The sequence below is a fragment of the Ctenocephalides felis genome, unplaced genomic scaffold (genome assembly GCF_003426905.1).
Source record: "Ctenocephalides felis isolate EL2017-DRISC unplaced genomic scaffold, ASM342690v1 CF-g0.4_SCAFFOLD_01492, whole genome shotgun sequence".
Taxonomy (NCBI): Eukaryota; Metazoa; Arthropoda; class Insecta; order Siphonaptera; family Pulicidae; genus Ctenocephalides; species Ctenocephalides felis.
The window spans coordinates 51893621-51913149 of NW_020537646.1; the positions used below are offsets into that span (position 1 = coordinate 51893621).

General features: G+C 35.2%; 2 protein-coding genes across 3 annotated transcripts in view; both read right to left on the minus strand.

Annotated features, from left to right (window-relative positions):
- Positions 1–19529, minus strand: part of LOC113369928 (apoptosis-inducing factor 1, mitochondrial-like) — a 112666-nt gene that overhangs the window by 69432 nt on the left and 23705 nt on the right. The window lies entirely within an intron of this gene.
- On the minus strand, positions 8303–9112 carry LOC113371369. Its single transcript, XM_026611997.1, has one exon. The coding sequence runs from the start codon at positions 9110–9112 to the stop codon at positions 8303–8305; it is 810 nt and encodes a 269-aa protein (XP_026467782.1).

Below are 19529 nucleotides of genomic sequence, written 5' to 3' on the forward strand. Positions count from 1 at the left end.
TTTTTTTTTGTATAGCGAAGGAAATGCTTTTATGCATCCCAGACCGGTCTTCTGTCTGGGTATGTCGGACTCGATACCGCCCTGGTATAATACCGACTAAAACCTCCGCTTTGCCCCTGCCTCTGGTCCCCACGGAAACCGCCGCTAGGCATTACTTCGTGGGGGAGGATCTAGAATGTTACAATTCTTAACTTGTTATAAACAATGTTATAATTCATAAACATTTTACTTATCTTTTAAATGGGCGAAGTCCCATTCGTCCTTTCTCTCTCTATAGAACGCAGGTCCATTAAAACGTCTCTCGCAAATCTGTCTATGGCGTTCCAAGCAGCTTCACTTGTCAGCATTACTTCAACAACATTACCTGGGGTAATTGTGCGTCTCAATGTCTCCTCCACATCATCCCGTAGAGCACCAAATCGCGGGCACACGAAGAACACGTGCTCAGCATCTTCGATTTCGCCCAAACAATATGGGCAATCCGGCGAGCTATCGTGCTTGAATCGGTGTAGGTAGGCTCGAAAACAGCCATGCCCCGATAGCATTTGCGTAGTATAATAGTTTATTTCGCCGTGCTTGCGACTTAGCCAGACTTTGATGTTAGGAATGAGACGATGCGTCCATCTGCCCTTTACAGCGACATCCCACAGTCGCTGCCATCGGTCAATGCTGTTCTGCCGTTCTTCTAATCTTAACTTTTCAGGACACAGTTGTTGATGTCTTCTATGGTAAATTGTCCGTCTTTCCTCTGCTAAGACTAAGAGAGGCACAGTTCCTGAAATGACGCACACTGCTTCCGCCGATATTGTGCGAAATGCGCAAGCAATTCTTATAGCACTGAGACGGTATAAGGGCCCTGCCATTCTCCTCGATTTTTGAGATTTAAGAGCATCACCCCATATGGAGATACCATATGTCAGCACTGAAGTAATAACTGACGATAGTAATATCCTTCTGGTTTGTTTAGGACCTCCAATATTAGGCATCAGTCGAGCAAGTTTCGTCCTAACTATTGACGCCTTAGCACTAACGTGTTCCACCTGTTGATTGAAATTCAAACGAGCATCAAGCATTACGCCAAGGTAACAGATGTGAGGTTTTGACGTGATCTCAAGATTTCCTATCTTTAGCTTGATGGTCTCAATTCTTTTCCTACTAGTGATAAGAACAGCTTCACTTTTTTGTTGTGCTAATTGGAGATTCATTGTTCCCATCCACCGATTAATTTTTCTGAATGTAATATCGAATAGGCTTACGATGTCATCAATTTGTTTGGAGACAACCACTATGGCAACATCGTCTGCATATGCTACTAGTTTCACACATTCTGGAAACTCTAGTCTCAAAAGGCCATCATACATAATATTCCACAGCAAAGGGCCTAGAACAGAGCCCTGCGGCACACCTCCTGTTATATTATATTCTTCTGTACCATCGCGTGAATGGTACATTAGAATTCTGTCTGTAAAGTAGCTTGCGACTATATTGCATAGGTATGCTGGCACGTTCTTGTCACGGAGCGCATTCATAATGCAATCCCAGTTTGCAGAATTAAAAGCATTTTTTATATCCAATGTAGCTACAAGGCAGTACTTTTTGGAACCCCCCTTCCATCTGGTTCCAGCAATTGCCTCCTTGGCGGTATTAACTACCAAGTTTATAGCATCAATAGTTGATCGCCCTTTGCGAAAACCATACTGATTGTCTGCTAGGATTGGATCAACTACTGCATCTATTCTTTGGTGAATTATTCTTTCAAAAATTTTACCCGCTGTATCCAGCATGCATATTGGACGATAGGATGATGGTTCATCTGGTGGTTTTTTTCCTTTGGGAATAAGCACTAGTCTTTGCTGTTTCCATTTTCGTGGAAAAACCCTTCTTTCAGGCATGTATTATATGCATTAAGAAACATTGTCGGAGATGTCATAATTGATGTTTTCAAGGCAATATTAGGAATTCCATCTAATCCCGGTGCCTTGCTATTACCAACGCGATGACAAGCTTCCATCAGTTCTTGCAGTGTTATAAGTGGAATATTATTCTGTTCTACATGTGTTACCTGGTAGTTCAAATTAGGTTGTCGTGGAAACAAAGTAGTTACTATTTTATTCAATAGTCGTGGGCAAGTTGGTGAAGGTATTGGCTGGCTTTTGAGGCGAGACATTACAGTCTTATAAGGTCTTCCCCATGGATTTTCCTCGACTTCATCCAAAAGTTCTTTCCAGCACCTAACTTTACTATCTTTGATAGCTTTATTTAGTTGTCTACGTGCTTGTTTATATTCCACTACCAGTTGTGCAGAATTACTGAGACTATATCCACGCTGAGAGATCCTTCTTTTCTTTAGGCACTCTTTACGAAGAGAGCTGATTTCTTCAGTCCACCAGTGCACAGATTGTCTTTGATTTATGCCATGTTTACGAGTCATACTGATATCACAGGCTTCGGTTATTCTCTCCATCAGCTCTCTAGTATGCTCATCTGCGTGTTCTGAAATTATAGGTTTGCAATTTAAGGCAACTCTCATGGCGCTTTCATCAAAAGATTTTATTTTCCACCCAATGGCTTTAGATATTTTCGCATGTCTTCTAATGTTTCTATCTGTTGATATTTCCCAGATGATTGCATTTTGGTCACTAGCAGTGTAGATATCTAATACCTCCCAATTGCAAATTCCTCTGACGAGGCTATTGCTAACAAAAGTAAGGTCTATTATTGAGCTTGCACTGCCCTTTTCAAAGGTTGGTTTATCACCACTATTAAGTAAAACCACGTCAAGTGCATTGAAGGCCTCCAAAAGTGCTTTACCTCTTGCATTAGTCTTCCTACTTCCCCAGTCTACCGCCCATGCGTTAAAGTCACCGGCTATCGCTACGGGGTGGTGTCGTTTTGCATCCTCCACAAGACGATCTAAAAAATCGACAAAATCTGGCAAAGAAAGACTAGGTGGAGCGTAACAGCTGTATAAATGTATGCCATCTAATGATGCTGCGACAAATCCAGCGTTGCTATTGTTAACAACATTTTGGAAACAAAACTTGCCACAGGACCAAATAACGGCTTTGGTGGTACTGTCCGTTTCCCATGGCCAATCAGTTAGATGTTTGTAAGGTTCTGATAAGAGGGCAACATCAATTTTCATATCTCTTTATACATGTATATATGTGTATACATGTATTTGTATATACGTATATCTATATGTATGTATATGTATATATATATATATATATATATATATATATATATATATACGAGGTCTGTTCAAAAAGTTTTCGTAATTTTAGTTTTTTCAAAAAAATATTTATTTATTCGTCTACATTAATGTGGTCCCCTTCAAAGTAGTCCCCCCCAGATATAATACACTTATGCCAGCGTTTTTTCCAATTTTCGAAGCACCCTTGATATTCACTTTTTGATATGTCCTTGAGCACTCTCGGCGATTTTCTTCAATCGAGGAAAACCGCCGTCCTTTCATGGGTCTCTTCAACTTTGGGAATAGGAAAAAGTCACACGGAGCCATATCTGGTGAATTTTTGCACTTTGCAACACTTTATTTCATTTTTTACGCAAAATTGAATACAAATTCTTTGACTTTTTCAATTCTTCCATTGTAAAAATCGCCGAGCTCAGAAAAACACGTCGAACCTTAGCGACTACCACAGACAAAGTAAACAGTGAATATAGCTGAAAATTTCATCATACTTTAGGGGCATGTATACCAACACAATAAAAAAAAATTTTGACAATCAGACACTCCAGACCCGCGAAATTTAATTATTAGTAATTCCGGGTACTTTTTGAACAGACCATGTATATATATATTTGTGAGCATTTATGTACATATGTATATATATGTATTGTGTGTGTATATATATATATATATATATATATATATATATATATGTATATATTTATGTGTGTATATATGTATATATACATGTTTATGCGTATATGTATGTGTCTACGTGTATAGCTATAGTTACATAGATAGGTATGAGTATATGTATGGTTCATACATGTACATGTACGTCGTTGTGAATATGCATGCACGTTGCATATATGTATATACGTATATTTATATATGTATAGTCGTACATGTATATGTGTACATATATAGGTATATATTGTTGTATCTGTATATGTATATGTGTATTATATGTTTACATGTGTGTGTATATGGATATATGCATGTATATATATATATATATATATATATATATATGTATATGTGTGTATATGTGTATGTATATATATGTATATATGCGTAGGTTTATATGAGTGTACTTAAATATTTTTGCCTATACTTTTTAATTATTTATTTAATTCTAGTTTCTACTACCTTTCCTATCTTTTATATTTGGTTTGTTGTTAAGTGTTGCTGTTTGTTAATTTTTCTCTTATTGTATAGTTACTTTACCAATCTACATATATTATAATTACCTAGATATACTAATTTTCATACTGTTTTTAGATCCACTGATGATGACATTAAATTGAATGTCGAAACGTTTGGAAATAAAGATTATTTTATAAATCTTTGGCTTTTCTTTGTTTGATGTATCGCCCTCAAGAACTCACTCATATATTTCAACATCAAAAACTACTAAATCATATATATTATCTATATATATAAATAAGTCGGGTTTTTCTTCCTGACGAAATAACTCGAGAACGCACGAACCGATTTCGACAATTTTGCATTTGTTGGAAAGGTCTCGGGCTCCGCAAGGTTTATAGCTAAGAAAAATAATGGTGCATGGCATCGTGTCCTAATGCAAATTGCTGGAACTTCATGCACCGTAATTAAAAATTCGAGTAATAAAAATAATCAACAATTGTTTTAAATAATTTCAAATAAATTATCTCCTATATATGTATAAAATAGTCGGGTTTTCTTTCCTGACGAAATAACTCCAGAACGCAAAGATCTCGGGTTCCGCAAGGTTTATAGCTAACAAAATTAGTTGTGCACGGCATCGTGCCTTAATGCAAACTCAAGTAATGACATTAGTGAGCTTGGTTAAGTTGTAGGTAAACAATGTTGAATATAATCAAATACATTTATTTCTTATTATTTACACTACATTTGTTACAACCGATAAGCGGAGAGTAAATGAGTGAATGAGAGAATGAGAATTATTCTATGAAAGGTCTGGGTTTTATACCAAAACCTTGTCGACGTGGAAGTCTGCTATTGGTCGTGTTTGCCATTCCAGAGGTGGTCAATTCGAGGGTCGCTACACCAGCCCCCTACTGAGACCGGAGGTCGGTATCCTGAATTTCACCCTTCGTCCGTACCTCGTCTTGTATTGCAAAGGATCCCCCTGTTCAGGATCCTTCAGGACGTAGGCGGGCTTCACTCGATCTGTGGAAACCGTCTCTCTTCGGCCGCTGAAATCTAAAGTGATTGTTTTATTATTTTTACCAAGGACTTTATATGGACCGGTGTATGGCTGTTGCAGTGACTTTCTGATGCGATCGTCTCTTAACATCACAAATTCTGCAGTGTCTAAGTCATTGAAAATAAATGGTGTGTCCTTTCTGTGGTGAGCGGTTGGTTGTGGCCGAAGTTTCGTTATAATTTTTCGGAGATTTAATATGAAATTCGAGCTGTCGACTGTATTTTCTGTATTTGCTGTCAAAAATTCGCCTGGCAAACGCAAAGGTTCGCCATATACCAACTCTGCACTTGATGTTTGCAAGTCTTTCTTCCACGCGGATCGGATTCCTAATAGCACTAATGGTAAAGCGTCTGTCCAATGACTGCCGTAGTGACACATTATCGCTGCTTTCAAATTTCGGTGGAATCTCTCTACTAACCCATTTGAGCATGGATGGTAAGCTGTCGTCCTTGTTTGTTTGAAGCCTATCATTTTTGAAAGATTTTTGAATAAAAAAGATTCAAACTGTCTTCCACGGTCGGTTGTAACTTGACATGGAACTCCAAATCGTGCAATCCATCCAGAAATGAATGAAGTTGCGACTGTTTCAGCAGTTATGTCTCGCATAGGTATAGCCTCTGGCCAACGAGTATACCTGTCGATTGCGGTTAAGCAATATCTATAGCCGTTCGATGATGGTAGTGGACCAATTATGTCAATGTGGACTTCCGAAAATCGTGTTTTTGGTAGTGGAAATTTACTAGTAGGCGTTTTCATATGACGTGTAATTTTTGATTTTTGACACTCTATACATGTTCGTGACCATTCACGACAATCTTTGCGGACAGCAGGCCATATAAATCGATCTGTAACCATTTTTATTGTAGTTGCCGCTCCTGGGTGCGATAAATCATGGATGTTATCAAACATCTGTCTTCTATAAGGTGTTGTTAAAAATGGTCGCGGAACTTTGGTAGAGACGTCACAGTACACGTTGGTTTTTGTTCCCGGAATATTGACCTTCTGTAGTTTGAGTGCTGTATCTTTGCTTTTCAATAAATCCAATAATTCTTGATCATTTTCCTGTGACTTTGATAATTGTGTATAGTCTACAGGTGAAAAAATAGCTTCTGTTCTTGATAAAGTATCGGCAGTTATATTGTCTTTACCAGTTATATGACGTATATCTGTTGTGAACTGACCGATGAAATCAAGCCATTTGAATTGTCTCGGCGAACAATTGTCATTACGTTGTCTGAAAGCATAAATTAATGGTTTATGATCCGTGAATATGATGAAGTGTCTTCCCTCTAGTAAAAAGCGAAAATGCTTTATGGATTGGTAGACAGCATAGAGTTCACGATCATAAGGAGACCATGCTGATTTGTTTTCAGTCAACTTTTTTGAAAAGAATGCCAGTGGTTGCCATGACTTTGATGATTTTTGTTGCACAACAGCACCTATTTTCCTGTCCGAAGCATCTGAAAATATTGCCAAAGTTGCATTCGGATCAGGATATGCGAGGAGTGCGGCATTTGCTAGAGCTTCTTTCATATTACAAATTGCTTTAATACATATATCCGGTAAACTTATAGGTTTGTTTCCCTTGAGAGCGTGCAATGATAAGAAGTCATCAAGTGGGGCTTGGATTAATGCTGCATTAGGTATGTAATCCCTGTAAAAATTGCACATACCTAGAAAACGTCGAATTTCTTTTGCTGTCTTAGGTGTAGGAAATTCTTTTATTGCAGCTACTTTTTCCGGTAGTGGAGTTGAACCGGTTGTCGATATTTTGTGGCCTAGAAAGTTGATAGTTGATTTTCCAAATCTAGATTTTTCCACGTTGATTACGATGCCATTGTTATCTAGACGTTGAAATATAGTTTTTAAATGATGTTTATGTTCCTCTGGTGAACATGAGAAAACCAAAATATCATCTATATGACATACGCAAAAATTTAAACCTTTAAGAACTTGATCCATGAACCTTTGAAACGTTTGGGCGGCGTTCCTTAGCCCGTATGTCATGAAATTGTACTCGAAAAGTCCAAAAGGTGTTGTGATGGCTGTTTTTGGAATATCTTCTGGTGCCATTGGTATCTGAGTATAAGCTTGAACTAGGTCGATTACAGAGAAGATGGTACAACCAAATAGATTATATGAAAAATCTTTGATGTTTTTCACTGGATAGCGATCAGGAATAGTTCGTGCATTCAAAGCTCTGTAGTCACCGCATGGACGCCAAGAACCATTTTTCTTGGGCACCATGTGCAATGGTGAGCTCCAGGAACTCTCGGAACGTCTTACAACACCAGCGTCTAACAAAGCATCGAACTCGGTTTTTGCTCTTGCGTATTGAACAGGACCAAGTCTGCGAGGTCGGCAAGCAACTGGTGGTCCTGGTGTGGTTATTATATGATGAAGAGTATCGTGTTTAATTTCTCTTGGTGTGCCACTAGGTTTTATAATATTTGGAAATTGTTTAATTAAATTACCATATTCAGATTCCTCAGTGATTGTAGTAATGTTGGTAAGGTTGACACTTCTAATTATGCCGGCAACATATGAGTTTGTATTTCCGTCCACTAGTCTTTTAAGACGAATGTCCACTAATAAATTGTAAAAATGAAGAAAATCTGAGCCAATGATAGGATAATTTGTCACATCTGCTATTACAAAGCGCCATCGGAATTTCCTTCTCAAGCCTAAATCAAGTTGTACATGTATGTCACCGTAGGTTTTAATAATGGTTGTATTTGCTGCATAAAGATTAAAATTTGTTTTTTTGTAATGTCCTCGTAAAAATTTTCGTGGCCAAACACACAAATCTGATCCGGTATCGATTAAAATTTGCAGTTTTGAATTTTTGTCGGTAACAAACAGGCGGTGCGACGTCTTGAGGCAATCACTTGCCGCCATTAGCGACTGCCCTTCATGTTTTTTGATTGCTGAAATGAGCATGGTTTCACGCATTTTAAAGCTTTTTCCTGCCAGCGATGGTGATACCAGCAAACGTCGTATTTTTTTGATTGTCTGTTAATATAAGGACTATTACTTCTTGAACGTCGCTTGGTTTTGTTTTGGGCAAGTAATTTACTTACTTGCTTTCGTAAGTCCTCCACTGATTTTGTAAGTTCTGTAATATTACCATGTGTAGCAGATATTGCAGTAGTTTCGATTCTTGATGCTGGTGGTATGACATTGATAATATCATCAGCTAACTCCGCCACTGCTTCTAAAGACATATCTTTTCTAGAGGCAATGATTGCTTGTATCTGGCTAGGTAGTCGATCACTCCAAATTGTTCGTAATAGGGAATCTGGAACTGTATCTACGGGTTGCAGACTTCTCAGATGTCGCAAAAATTGCGTAGGTTTGCGATCATTCAATTCTTCATGTTCGAGTAGCTGTTTAAGTTTTTGTTCGCGGGATTTTGATGAACGCTTGAATAATTCTTCTTTCAACTTCTCGTACTTCCTCGTGTCTGGAGGATTCAAGATTATGTCTTCGATTTCGACTGCGTGTTGCGTATCAAGTTGTGAAATTGCAATATAAAACTTCGTTGCGTCGGCTGAAACATTTCCTAGCAAAAATTGACCTTCTAGCTGCGCGAACCATAATTCGGGTTTCTCTGCCCAGAAAGGTGGAATTTTCACTCCAATTCTTTCTAAGTTCGGTGATATTGACACGCTGCCTTGTTCCTTAATATTTTTGTCGCCGTTTTCCATTATAGTGTACACAATAATATATTTAAATTAAAATAAACTAATATTTATTCTTATTAACACAACACACAATATTTTCACAAAAAAAACTAAATACTCCACTAGTAAACTTGTAAATATTGGTGCACTATTGAATATACACAACACAATGAATTTAAAATTTTTGTTGTACTTGCTTGTTATTGTTTTGATGATGACTAAGATCCTATTGTACCTCCGATTCACTGCTCTGAAAAAAATTTCTTCATCTTTCTCACGAAACCATCTGGTGGCGAAACGGAGTTCGTCGGGTTTGCTAGTACTATATAGAAAGCTGCCACATCAAATGACGAATATATTATACAAATTTTAAATAATAACAATTCAAAAAAAATTATCACTTACATTCATTTTAGTATTGTAGTGCTGATAAAGATAGGTCACAACAAATGCATCGCGCACTGCTTTGCGTCCGAACGAATTGAATGCAATTGTAGGACTATTAGCGTTACGCGCGCATGTACTGACTCCGTTTTTTTCAATTTTCCAATGTGTTTCACAAAATACAGTACTAAAAGAAAAAACAATAGGCTTTCGAATAATGCTAATTAGAAGGTGATCCAACTAAGCGCACTACCGGAAAACATCAATTGAAAAATTATTTTATCTTTGTATGTTCATCGATTGTTCTACATAATGTGGCCTAAGCCAATATGAATAGAACCACGTACATTTTTTTTCGATATCTTTTATGGTTACGCGAAAAAGTGAGTTTAAAAAAAGGGGTCACTTTCACATATTTTCAATGATATTTCGGCCATAAGGTGAGATACAAAGTTGAAAATTGATATATCGTTTTTTTTTCAAAAAGACCTTAAAAATGGCGTATTTATTATTTTAATACCAGGGTGGGGCCGATTCTCTATATACTCTCTATGCGCCCATACCCTTTGGTTAAAAGGTCTTGAAAAGTCAGTATAAACTTGTACGAGTCAGTTGTTTCAGTAAGAGGTCCTACTATGTCAAGCGAGCATTTCTCAATTGGTTTAGTGGGTATGTCAGTAATTAACAAGGGGTGTTTATTGAGGTAGTATGATTTGTTTCTCTGACAAACCTCACTTTTTTTTAAATTTTCTTAAGTCTCGTTTGAGTTTAGGCCAGTTATAGTTAAAAATTTGAGTGTCTTCCTAAATCCTTGATGTCCGCCAAGTGGTTTGTCATGAAATTCCGAAAATAATGTATGTTTTTCGTCCTCAGATCTTGCAATGGAAATTTGTGTACGTCAATGTCGATGTCTGAGTCTCTAAAAATATATCATATTATAGCACGCACTTCAGTCCAGTCAAGTCTGTCAGTCTCTTTAATAAGCATTGGTAATTTAATTGCTTTAATATTATTTTGTAAGCATAAAGTTTTCAAAAAAATGAGGGTTTCGATAGGACAGGTTGTGTTATCGGAATCTCTACTTCTGATCAAAAGAAAAAATATAAAATGATCATCTTGTTTGACGTGCGCTACTTGACCGATCGTTTTATTTTGCGCAGTCAATTCATTGAATTTGTTAACCTTAATTTTCAACTTAGTATACAAAATATTATTACTAACAAAGTCTTGCGGAGAGTCTGTATAAATGGATTTATTAAATACTAATAATTTATCATCTACTTCCTTAACTCTCGAATTAAAAATAAGTTTGTCTTTTAAGGCTAGTCTAAAATTATCATAAGTACTTGTTAACGAAATATGAAAGATCCGGCTCAGTGCGTCCGCGTTGGTATTGAAAGCCCCCTTTTTGTATTTTATTTCATATTGATATTCCTCCAGCTTTATGCGCCATCGCATTAACCGCGACCCTGGGTCTTTCAAGTCAAACAACTATAATAATTGTTGATGATCCATAATAATATAAAATTTAGTACTATGCACAAATGCTGGACGGCCCACACAATGTCCAGAAGTTCTTTCTCTATAGTAGAGTAGTTTTCTTCGGCTTTATTAAGTGTGCGACTAGCGTAAGCAACTGGCAAATCTTCACCTATAGGGCCCTGTATCAAAATAGCCCCAATAGTTTTGCCAGACGCGTCCGTGGTAATGTTAAAAGGAATCTCAAAATTAGGATATTTTAAAATGGGAGCAGTTGTTAAATGAGTTTTTAAAGTTTCAAAAGATTTTTGCTGAGAAGATGTCCAATTGAATTTTGTGTTTTTCTTTAAAAGTTGTGTCAATTGCCTAGAAGTATGTGAAAAATTTTCGATGAATCGCCTGTAATACCCTGCGAGGCCTAAAAATGATTTTATGTTTTTGGCGCATTTAGGAACAAGAAAGTTTGCGACAGAGGATATTTGGATGGGTCTGGTTTAATACCGTCTGGAGTAATTATGTGACCAAGATAAGAAAAACCCCTTTACAAAAAAGTACACATTTACTAGGTTGGAGTCTAAGTCTAAGGTTGCTTTTTCTGTCTGTCAAAAATTTCGTTAATTCGTCTAGATTGTTCATGAAGAGTATTAGAATAAATGACTATGTCATCCGTGTAAACAAAACATTTGAGACCCTGCAGTCCTGTTAAAATAGAATTTATTAAACGTTGGAAGGTGGCTGGGACATTTTTTAATCCGTATGGCATTCTTTTATAATGATAATGACCCATTTGAGTCGAGAATGCTGTCTTATGTTTGTCACCAGAGCTCAACGGGTCTGATGGAATCCCGAAGCCAAGTCTAATGTAGAAAAGAATTTAGAATTACCTAGTCTAGAATTACCTGGTTTAGAATGTCAGTAACGTTAGGAAGTGGAAAAGACACCTACTGTCAAGTCATTAAGTCATTAGATTATACTTATACTACCGTCATTGGATTTCTTCCTAACTAAGAATAATGATGCGTTCCAGGGACTAGTACTAGGTTCTATTATGTCTTGTCTTAATAAGTCAGAAGTCTGTTAATCTCAGTTTTTTGTTTGGAAGTCTGTAAGGTTTGATGTTAACTGGTGTAGCTTGTTAGCTTGGAAGAGTTGTAATGTTATGAGATATAGCTGAAGTTACGGGTAATTTATCACCCTCTAAAAAAATACATCATTATACTCTTCACAAATCTCATACAAAAGTTCACTTTCTTATTGATTCAAGTGGTTTTGTTTAAGTTTATTAAAAATCCTATTTACCCTGTCTGATTTGTAATTATTTTCTACATTAATGTTATTTATTTCTAACGCATTTACATGATTTTCAAAATCTAAGGTGTGAATATCTAAAAGTGGAGTTTTTATTTTAATTTTATCTTTATTACAGTTAATAACGTTAACCAGACAAGTGTGATTTGGAGGTGAAACTAAAGAATTTGCTACAAATACACCTTCGGCAAGTTCCTCCCTTTCAATAATTTCTAAACAATTAATATTTGTAGAAACCCTAACTACAGTCTCCGAACGATGCTCTAACTCAACTAAAGGGAATAGTTTAAAGGTGAATAATTTAAAGGGATGGGCTTCAAGTCCTTAAAATCTTTGTATCATTATTAATATTTACATTGACTTTAAAAGTTTTCAAAAAATCTAACCCTATTATGCTATCTCCTAGAATTGCTAGCCTAGTATCTGCTACACTAAATTTATGCGAAATAATCTTGTTGTCTAACAGAATCCTTAACTTAGGTGTCCCTAACGTATCTATAGTGGTCCTTGTAACTCCAGTAATATTAACTCTATTATCTAAACTTGTGTCTATATCTGCATCATCATCTAAATTATCTATTCTAATTATACTAATTTCGGCTCCAGTATCTACCAGTTAATTTAATCTAGATGTAGTAGTGTCTAAAAATTCGAGGTTTATTAAAGCTAATTTTTGTTTATCTGAAATGCATGACAGTTGAGCGTTTCTTAGCTTACTGACTTTACGTATTGAACTTTCTTTACTTGTGGATGCTGTAGGAGAATCATTGGTCTTATCTGAAGTATTCTCTTTATTCGATGATGCAGTGGCTAATTCTATTTTATTTGTTTTGGAATGTTCATTAAAAATTCTCTTACTACAGTCCCACATTAAATGTCCCGGAATTTTACAATAATTACATGAAATGTGTTCATGTTTTATAGGAACGTGTGGTCTGCAAGGTGGTAAATTAGTCTTAAAGGTTTGTGAGAATAGGTTTCCTTTTCCGAGTTTAAATTGATCTCTTCTTCAGTTGCAATAGAAATTGCAGAATTTAAATTTGCAGGAGATTTACATTTAACGATCATTTTAAATACGGAACCCAAACCCTCTTGGAAAATATGAAGAGCTTGCTCTTCTAATAATTCAGTGAAATAAGCATTTGCAGCAGGTCCTCTACCCATTTTAATAGCCGCGTTTATGAGTTGTCTGAGAATGTGGTCCCGTGGTAAGAACGTGGCCTAGAAAATCCTAGTCTCGAGTTCGAATCCAACTGCGGTCGATTCGGTATCAAAGCAGCTTGATACCTAATTTTCACTTGAAATCATAGATTTCAAATATGATCTCAAGTGAAAATGGCCTTTCGTGGGCATTGCCGCAGCATACGCATATGCAGAGGGGGCAATAGTTGTAGTAGCAACATGCCTCTTACAAGTAAGAGGTACTCGGATTGTATCCCTGTACTCAAAAAAGAAAAATAAGGACTCTGACTCTGTCCACCCAGACTGAGTTGGAGAATAAGTCAATGCACCAGGAGAACCTGTGGAAGAAGTTAAAATTCAAGTAATAAAAAAAGGAAAAAATAATAATCAAGTAATAAAAAAGGAAAAAGTAATAATCATGTAATATGTTAGGAAAAAGTAAATATGTTTATAATACGTAAGAAAAAGTAATATGTATGTAAGAAAAAAGTGTTAAGTATCTTAAAAATGTAAGAAAAAAAGGTAATAAAGTTTTTTTTTTAAAAAAAAAGAATAGTCTGTAGTCGACAGGCAAAGTTTTTACCGTCTCATTTTGTCCTTGTTTACGCTTCTTAAATTAAATTTGAAGAGAGCATACCGATCTAGATTTAACATAAGTCTCCTCTAAGCAGGTTTTTTCTAACTCTTCAAAAGTTTCGAATGTCTTATATTGTGTGATTTGCATAGTCCTATCTTCTATACATGTAAAATAAATTTTAATAACGCTTTATGTTCAGCCGGATCTATACTTTCAAAAACATAAGTACAAGCATTGGTGTTGTGCTAATTTTTTTTTCCGGGACGCTAAAATTAAAAAACCGGTTCAAAAACCGGTTTTCATGTTGGTTACGGTTTCGTTCGAAAAAGAAAGAAACAAAAATCATTATGTAACCCATTTTGTGCACATATATGTATGTTTATTACAATAATAGGAACATTTAATAAAAAATAGTTGAATTATAATTTATAAAATTCACTTATTAAATCATTATCTGTTTGTAGCGATTTTTTGTCGGAACGCGTTCCGGCCCAAAAATAATTTGCCTGAACGACGTTCTGGCGCGTTCCGACTTGACAACATCACTGAGTACAAGTATGCAAAAATTCATTTAATTTACTCTGATCCGACCCATCGAAAGTTTTAACAATATCCATGGTTCTTTGTAAGGATAAAACTGGGGAGCCATGTCTGAAGTTTGATTGTTTAAATCAAAATGTAATGAAGGTAAAGATGAAAACTTAGAATTTGTCGGGATTGGGAAGTGACGACTACTTCACTATTAAAAACTGCGCTAACCAAATCTAAATCACTACTGTCGCCTGAATTAAATGAAACGTAGTTCTCAAATAAGGGCTCTGTTGACCTGCTAATCACACGTTGCTGCGGCAGTACAAAGTCGGTTGTAGCACGTATTCTCCACATCAATCAATCAACACTTACTTATAACAAATGAGTTAGTTACAAGCATAAAAATGTGCAAACTAAAAATAAATTCTCTATTTTTTCTAAAACTTTAAAATCTTGTTCTAAAACTAAATTTATCTCAAAGGATAGTACTTATATTTAACAAATTGTATGGATTTATATAAAATATCAGACTTATTCTAAAAATTGTTAATTTTGTTCTAAAATTTGGAAATTTGTTCTAAAATTTGGAAAGTTATTCTAAAATTTGGAATTTTATTCTAAAATTTGGAAATTTGTTCTAAAATTTGGAAAGTTATTCTAAAATTTGGAATTCTATTCTAAAATTTTGAAATTTGTTCTAATGATTGTAGATTTTGTTCTAAAATTTCGAAAAATTTGTTCTAAAAATTAGATTTAGATTCTGAAAGTTGGATTTTGTACTAAAATTTCTACAATCAAAAGATTTTCTTATCAATAATTCTATAATTTGACTATAGAAAATATGTGAAATCTAAAATTTGGTTAATCTAAAAAATAAAATATGGCAAAGATACTATAAACAATACTCCTTTTTCTCCTATAACTTTTTTTCTCTAGCTCGCGCGTTCGCTTGGATCCACGCAGCGTTAGTCTAAGAGCCAGTGAACTATTTGACTAACCTGTTTTCACAAAGCCAGAAATTTTTTTAATGATTTTATTATCGGCCCATTAAGAAAATACCATTCTGGCAGTCATTCCGCGGTTGCGTCATCATCCCTTCAATTTGTGAAAATGTAAAAAAAAAATTTTTTATAACTTGCTCGCACAAGGCTCAAATTTTGAGGGTGTCTTCTTTTAACTGTTCAGAAAGCATATGTAAAAAGCCAGCCCATTCTGACGGTTGCAAGGGTCTGCCAGAAGAGTACATAATAGTCATGACGCGCAAGGGTGTGGGCGCATTGCCATACATAATTGACTAATACCCTTGTATTTGAATAATTTATACGCCATTTTAAAGGTCATTTTGAAAACATCCGTTATAACCAAACTTCAACTTTGTATCTCACCTTATGGCCGAGATATCATTGAAAATATGCCAAAGTGGCCCCTTTTTCAAACTCAATTTTTGGCGTAACCATAAAAGATATCGAAAAAAAATTACGTGATTCTACTCATATTGGCTTAAACCACATAATGTATAGTAATATATGCTAAATAATCCTTTATTATTAGCTAAAAAGGATAAAATAATTTTTCAATTATTAATTTTCGGATAGTGCGTTTTGTTCAATTACTTTATTATTAGCGTTATTTAAAAGCTTATTGTTTTCTCTTTTAGTACTGCAAATATGGTTTAAATCAAATTTGTGGAACACTTTGAAAAATTGAAGAAACCAGAACCAGTACACCCGCGCGTAACGCATCGCACATCCGACCGAACGAATTCTATGCGCTACTATTAGCGTTACGCGCGGGTGTACTGGTTCTGGTTTCTTCAATTTTTCAAAGTGTTCCACAAATTTGATTTAAACCATATTTGCAGTACTAAAAGAGAAAAACAATAAGCTTTTAAATAACGCTAATAATAAAGTAATTGAACAAAACGCACTATCCGAAAACATTAATTGAAAAATTATTTTATCCTTTTTAGCTAATAATAAAGGATTATTTAGCATATATTACTATACATTATGTGGTTTAAGCCAATATGAGTAGAATCACGTAATTTTTTTTTCGATATCTTTTATGGTTACGCCAAAAATTGAGTTTGAAAAAGGGGCCACTTTGGCATATTTTCAATGATATCTCGGCCATAAGGTGAGATACAAAGTTGAAGTTTGTATAACGGATGTTTTCAAAATGACCTTTAAAATGGCGGTATAAATTATTCAAATACAAGGGTATTAGTCAATTATGTATGGCAATGCGCCCACACCCTTGCGCGTCATGACTATTATGTACTCTTCTGGCAGACCCTTGCAACCGTCAGAATGGGCTGGCTTTTACATATGCTTTCTGAACAGTTAAAAGAAGACACCCTCAAAATTTGAGCCTTGTGCGAGCAAGTTATAAAAATTGTTTTTTTTACATTTTCACAAATTGAAGGGATGATGACGCAACCGCGGAATGACTGCCAGAATTGTATTTTCTTAATGGGCCGATATAAAATATCATTAAAAAAATTCTGGCTTTGTGAAAACAGGTTAGTCAAATAGTTCACTGGCTCTTAGACTACGTCGTTGGCTTGGTTCGCGTTCCGCGTCGCTTGGTTGTATATATCAAGATGTAAAATACAGCTTACAACTTGCAAAGTACCGAAGCACGTCATACATAAATCTTGATGATTTTACCTCAAGTGTTTTTTTTCTCCACAGGCCTTTGTTTCAGGTAGTTGGATTAATTCCACCGCTGGTTTCAAGTGACATAAAATTTATGTACAATGTAAAAATCGAGTCCGCGTACCAATCGAAGCTCGTTTTGGCGCCCACTAAGGCGTGCGCCAGCATTTTTTACATGCATTGCATTCAAGGCAGGACGGGCCCTGAAAATACCCATCCAATTCGATACTTAAGATTTGTTTAGAATATTTCTGTAAGTGTCACATATTTTTAGTACTGTGTATATCAAAAATTAAATGTAATTTAAATAAAATATTAAAGAATGTGTAGTATATAAGTAACTGTTTTTGAAATTACACTGAAGATGAGGCATACCATGGTCTCGAAATGTCTGTAATTACCAAATAAAGTTTGTGTCAAAAATCTGAGTGTTGTTTTGTTCATATTTAACATTTAATATTTGGTCCACTCATATCACAAAATTCTATAATATATAATATATATATATTCCACATATTTGATTTGGACAATATTTGCAGTACTGAAAGAAAAAATAATAGGCTTTCGAATAACGCTAACAATAAAGTAATTAAACAAAACGCACTATCCGCAAACATTAATTGAAAAATTATTTTATCCTTTTTAGCTAATAATAAAGGATTATTTAGCATATATTAATATACATTATGTGGTCTAAGCCAATATGAGTAGAATCACGTAATTTTTTTTTTCGATATCTTTAATGGTTACGTCAAAAATTGAGTTTGAAAAAGGGGCCACTTTGACATATTTTCAATGATATCTCGACCATAAGGTGAGATGCAAAGTTGCAGTTTGTATATCGGATGTTTCCAAAAATACCTTTAAAACGGCGTATAAATTATTCAAATATAAGGGTCTTAGTTGATTATGTATGGCAATGTGCCCACAACCCTTGCGCGTCGTGATTATTATGTACTCGACTGACAGACCCTTGCAACCGTCAGAATAGACTGGCTTTTTACATATGTTTCTGAACAGTTAAGGGGTTGGGGGTATTTGGAATTTTGAAAAACCATTTTTTTGCATTTGCGGTAAGTGTAATATTTTGAAAATATTCTCCGAAAATTTCAAGTAGATCCGATGATTACTTTTTGAGCTATTGGACTCTTACCAGCGCGCTGTAGCAAGTGGAATGCTGGATACTTATACTCAAGATTATTCTCCCTTACCTCCGCAAGTTTTAAAAGCTATTAAACCGATTTACGATGATCTCAGCAATGATAATTTATTTTCAAAATATGTAGTTCAAGATTGAATCCATAATTAGAAAAACCAACCACCAACTAGTGTGAAAAATATGCCCAAAAAACGTGAATACTAGTTCTACTATCGTACAAATTGCTGCATGCATATACATTATCATTATTATTGATTATGGATACCCTAGGACCTTATTGTGAGTATAGTTCCCATTGGTATGCTGAAAAGTTGGATGTTGCTCCTGTGAAAGTGGCAGATCAGCGCGCCATCGAGAACACTCGAGAGTACTCGAGCCAGAATGCTTCGTAGGCAGCAGCAAATGAAAATTTTGGAAACTTCCACAATGACTTATAAACTATTATATGACTCAAAAATAGATGACTCGGTTTCCGACTATCCAATGCGAAATTAAACGCGTTTTTCTCATAACTATGTTATTTAAACTGGTGACAACTGTAACTCAAAACCGTTTCCCAAAAATCTAGATTTTTTTTTCTGATGCCGCCATTTGTTAATTTTTGCAAAAAAAAGAAAAGCTTCGATTAGGCACGGGATTATCTATTTATAAAACTATTTTTTTTATTCGATTGATTTTAGATGATCTAAGGAGTTATGCCCATCACCGCCAGGACCGTTTTTAGAAACTGGGTCAACAAAAACAGCCATAACTTTGGAAATAATTTTTTTTCCTGAAATTTTGTTACTTAAAGTCAAAACATTGTATAATATTGCCGTGTCACTATTTTTGTAAAAAAACATTGTTTAATAACAAAAAAATACTTGAAAATACTCATTTTTCGCGCCCCTAAGTACCCCTAACCCCTCAAAAAAAATACACCCTAAATTGTGAGAGCAAGTTATGAATTTTTTTTTGACATTTTCACAAATTGAAGGTATGATGACGCAATCGCGGAATGACTGCCAGAATGGTACTTTCTTAATGGGTCGATAATAAAATATCATTAAAAAAATTTCTTGCTCTGAGAGAAAACAGGTTAGTCAAATAGTTCATAGCCTTTGGACTATTACGTTTCAGAGGTTCTGAACAATTTGACATAAATTAGAAAAAATGGATGTATGT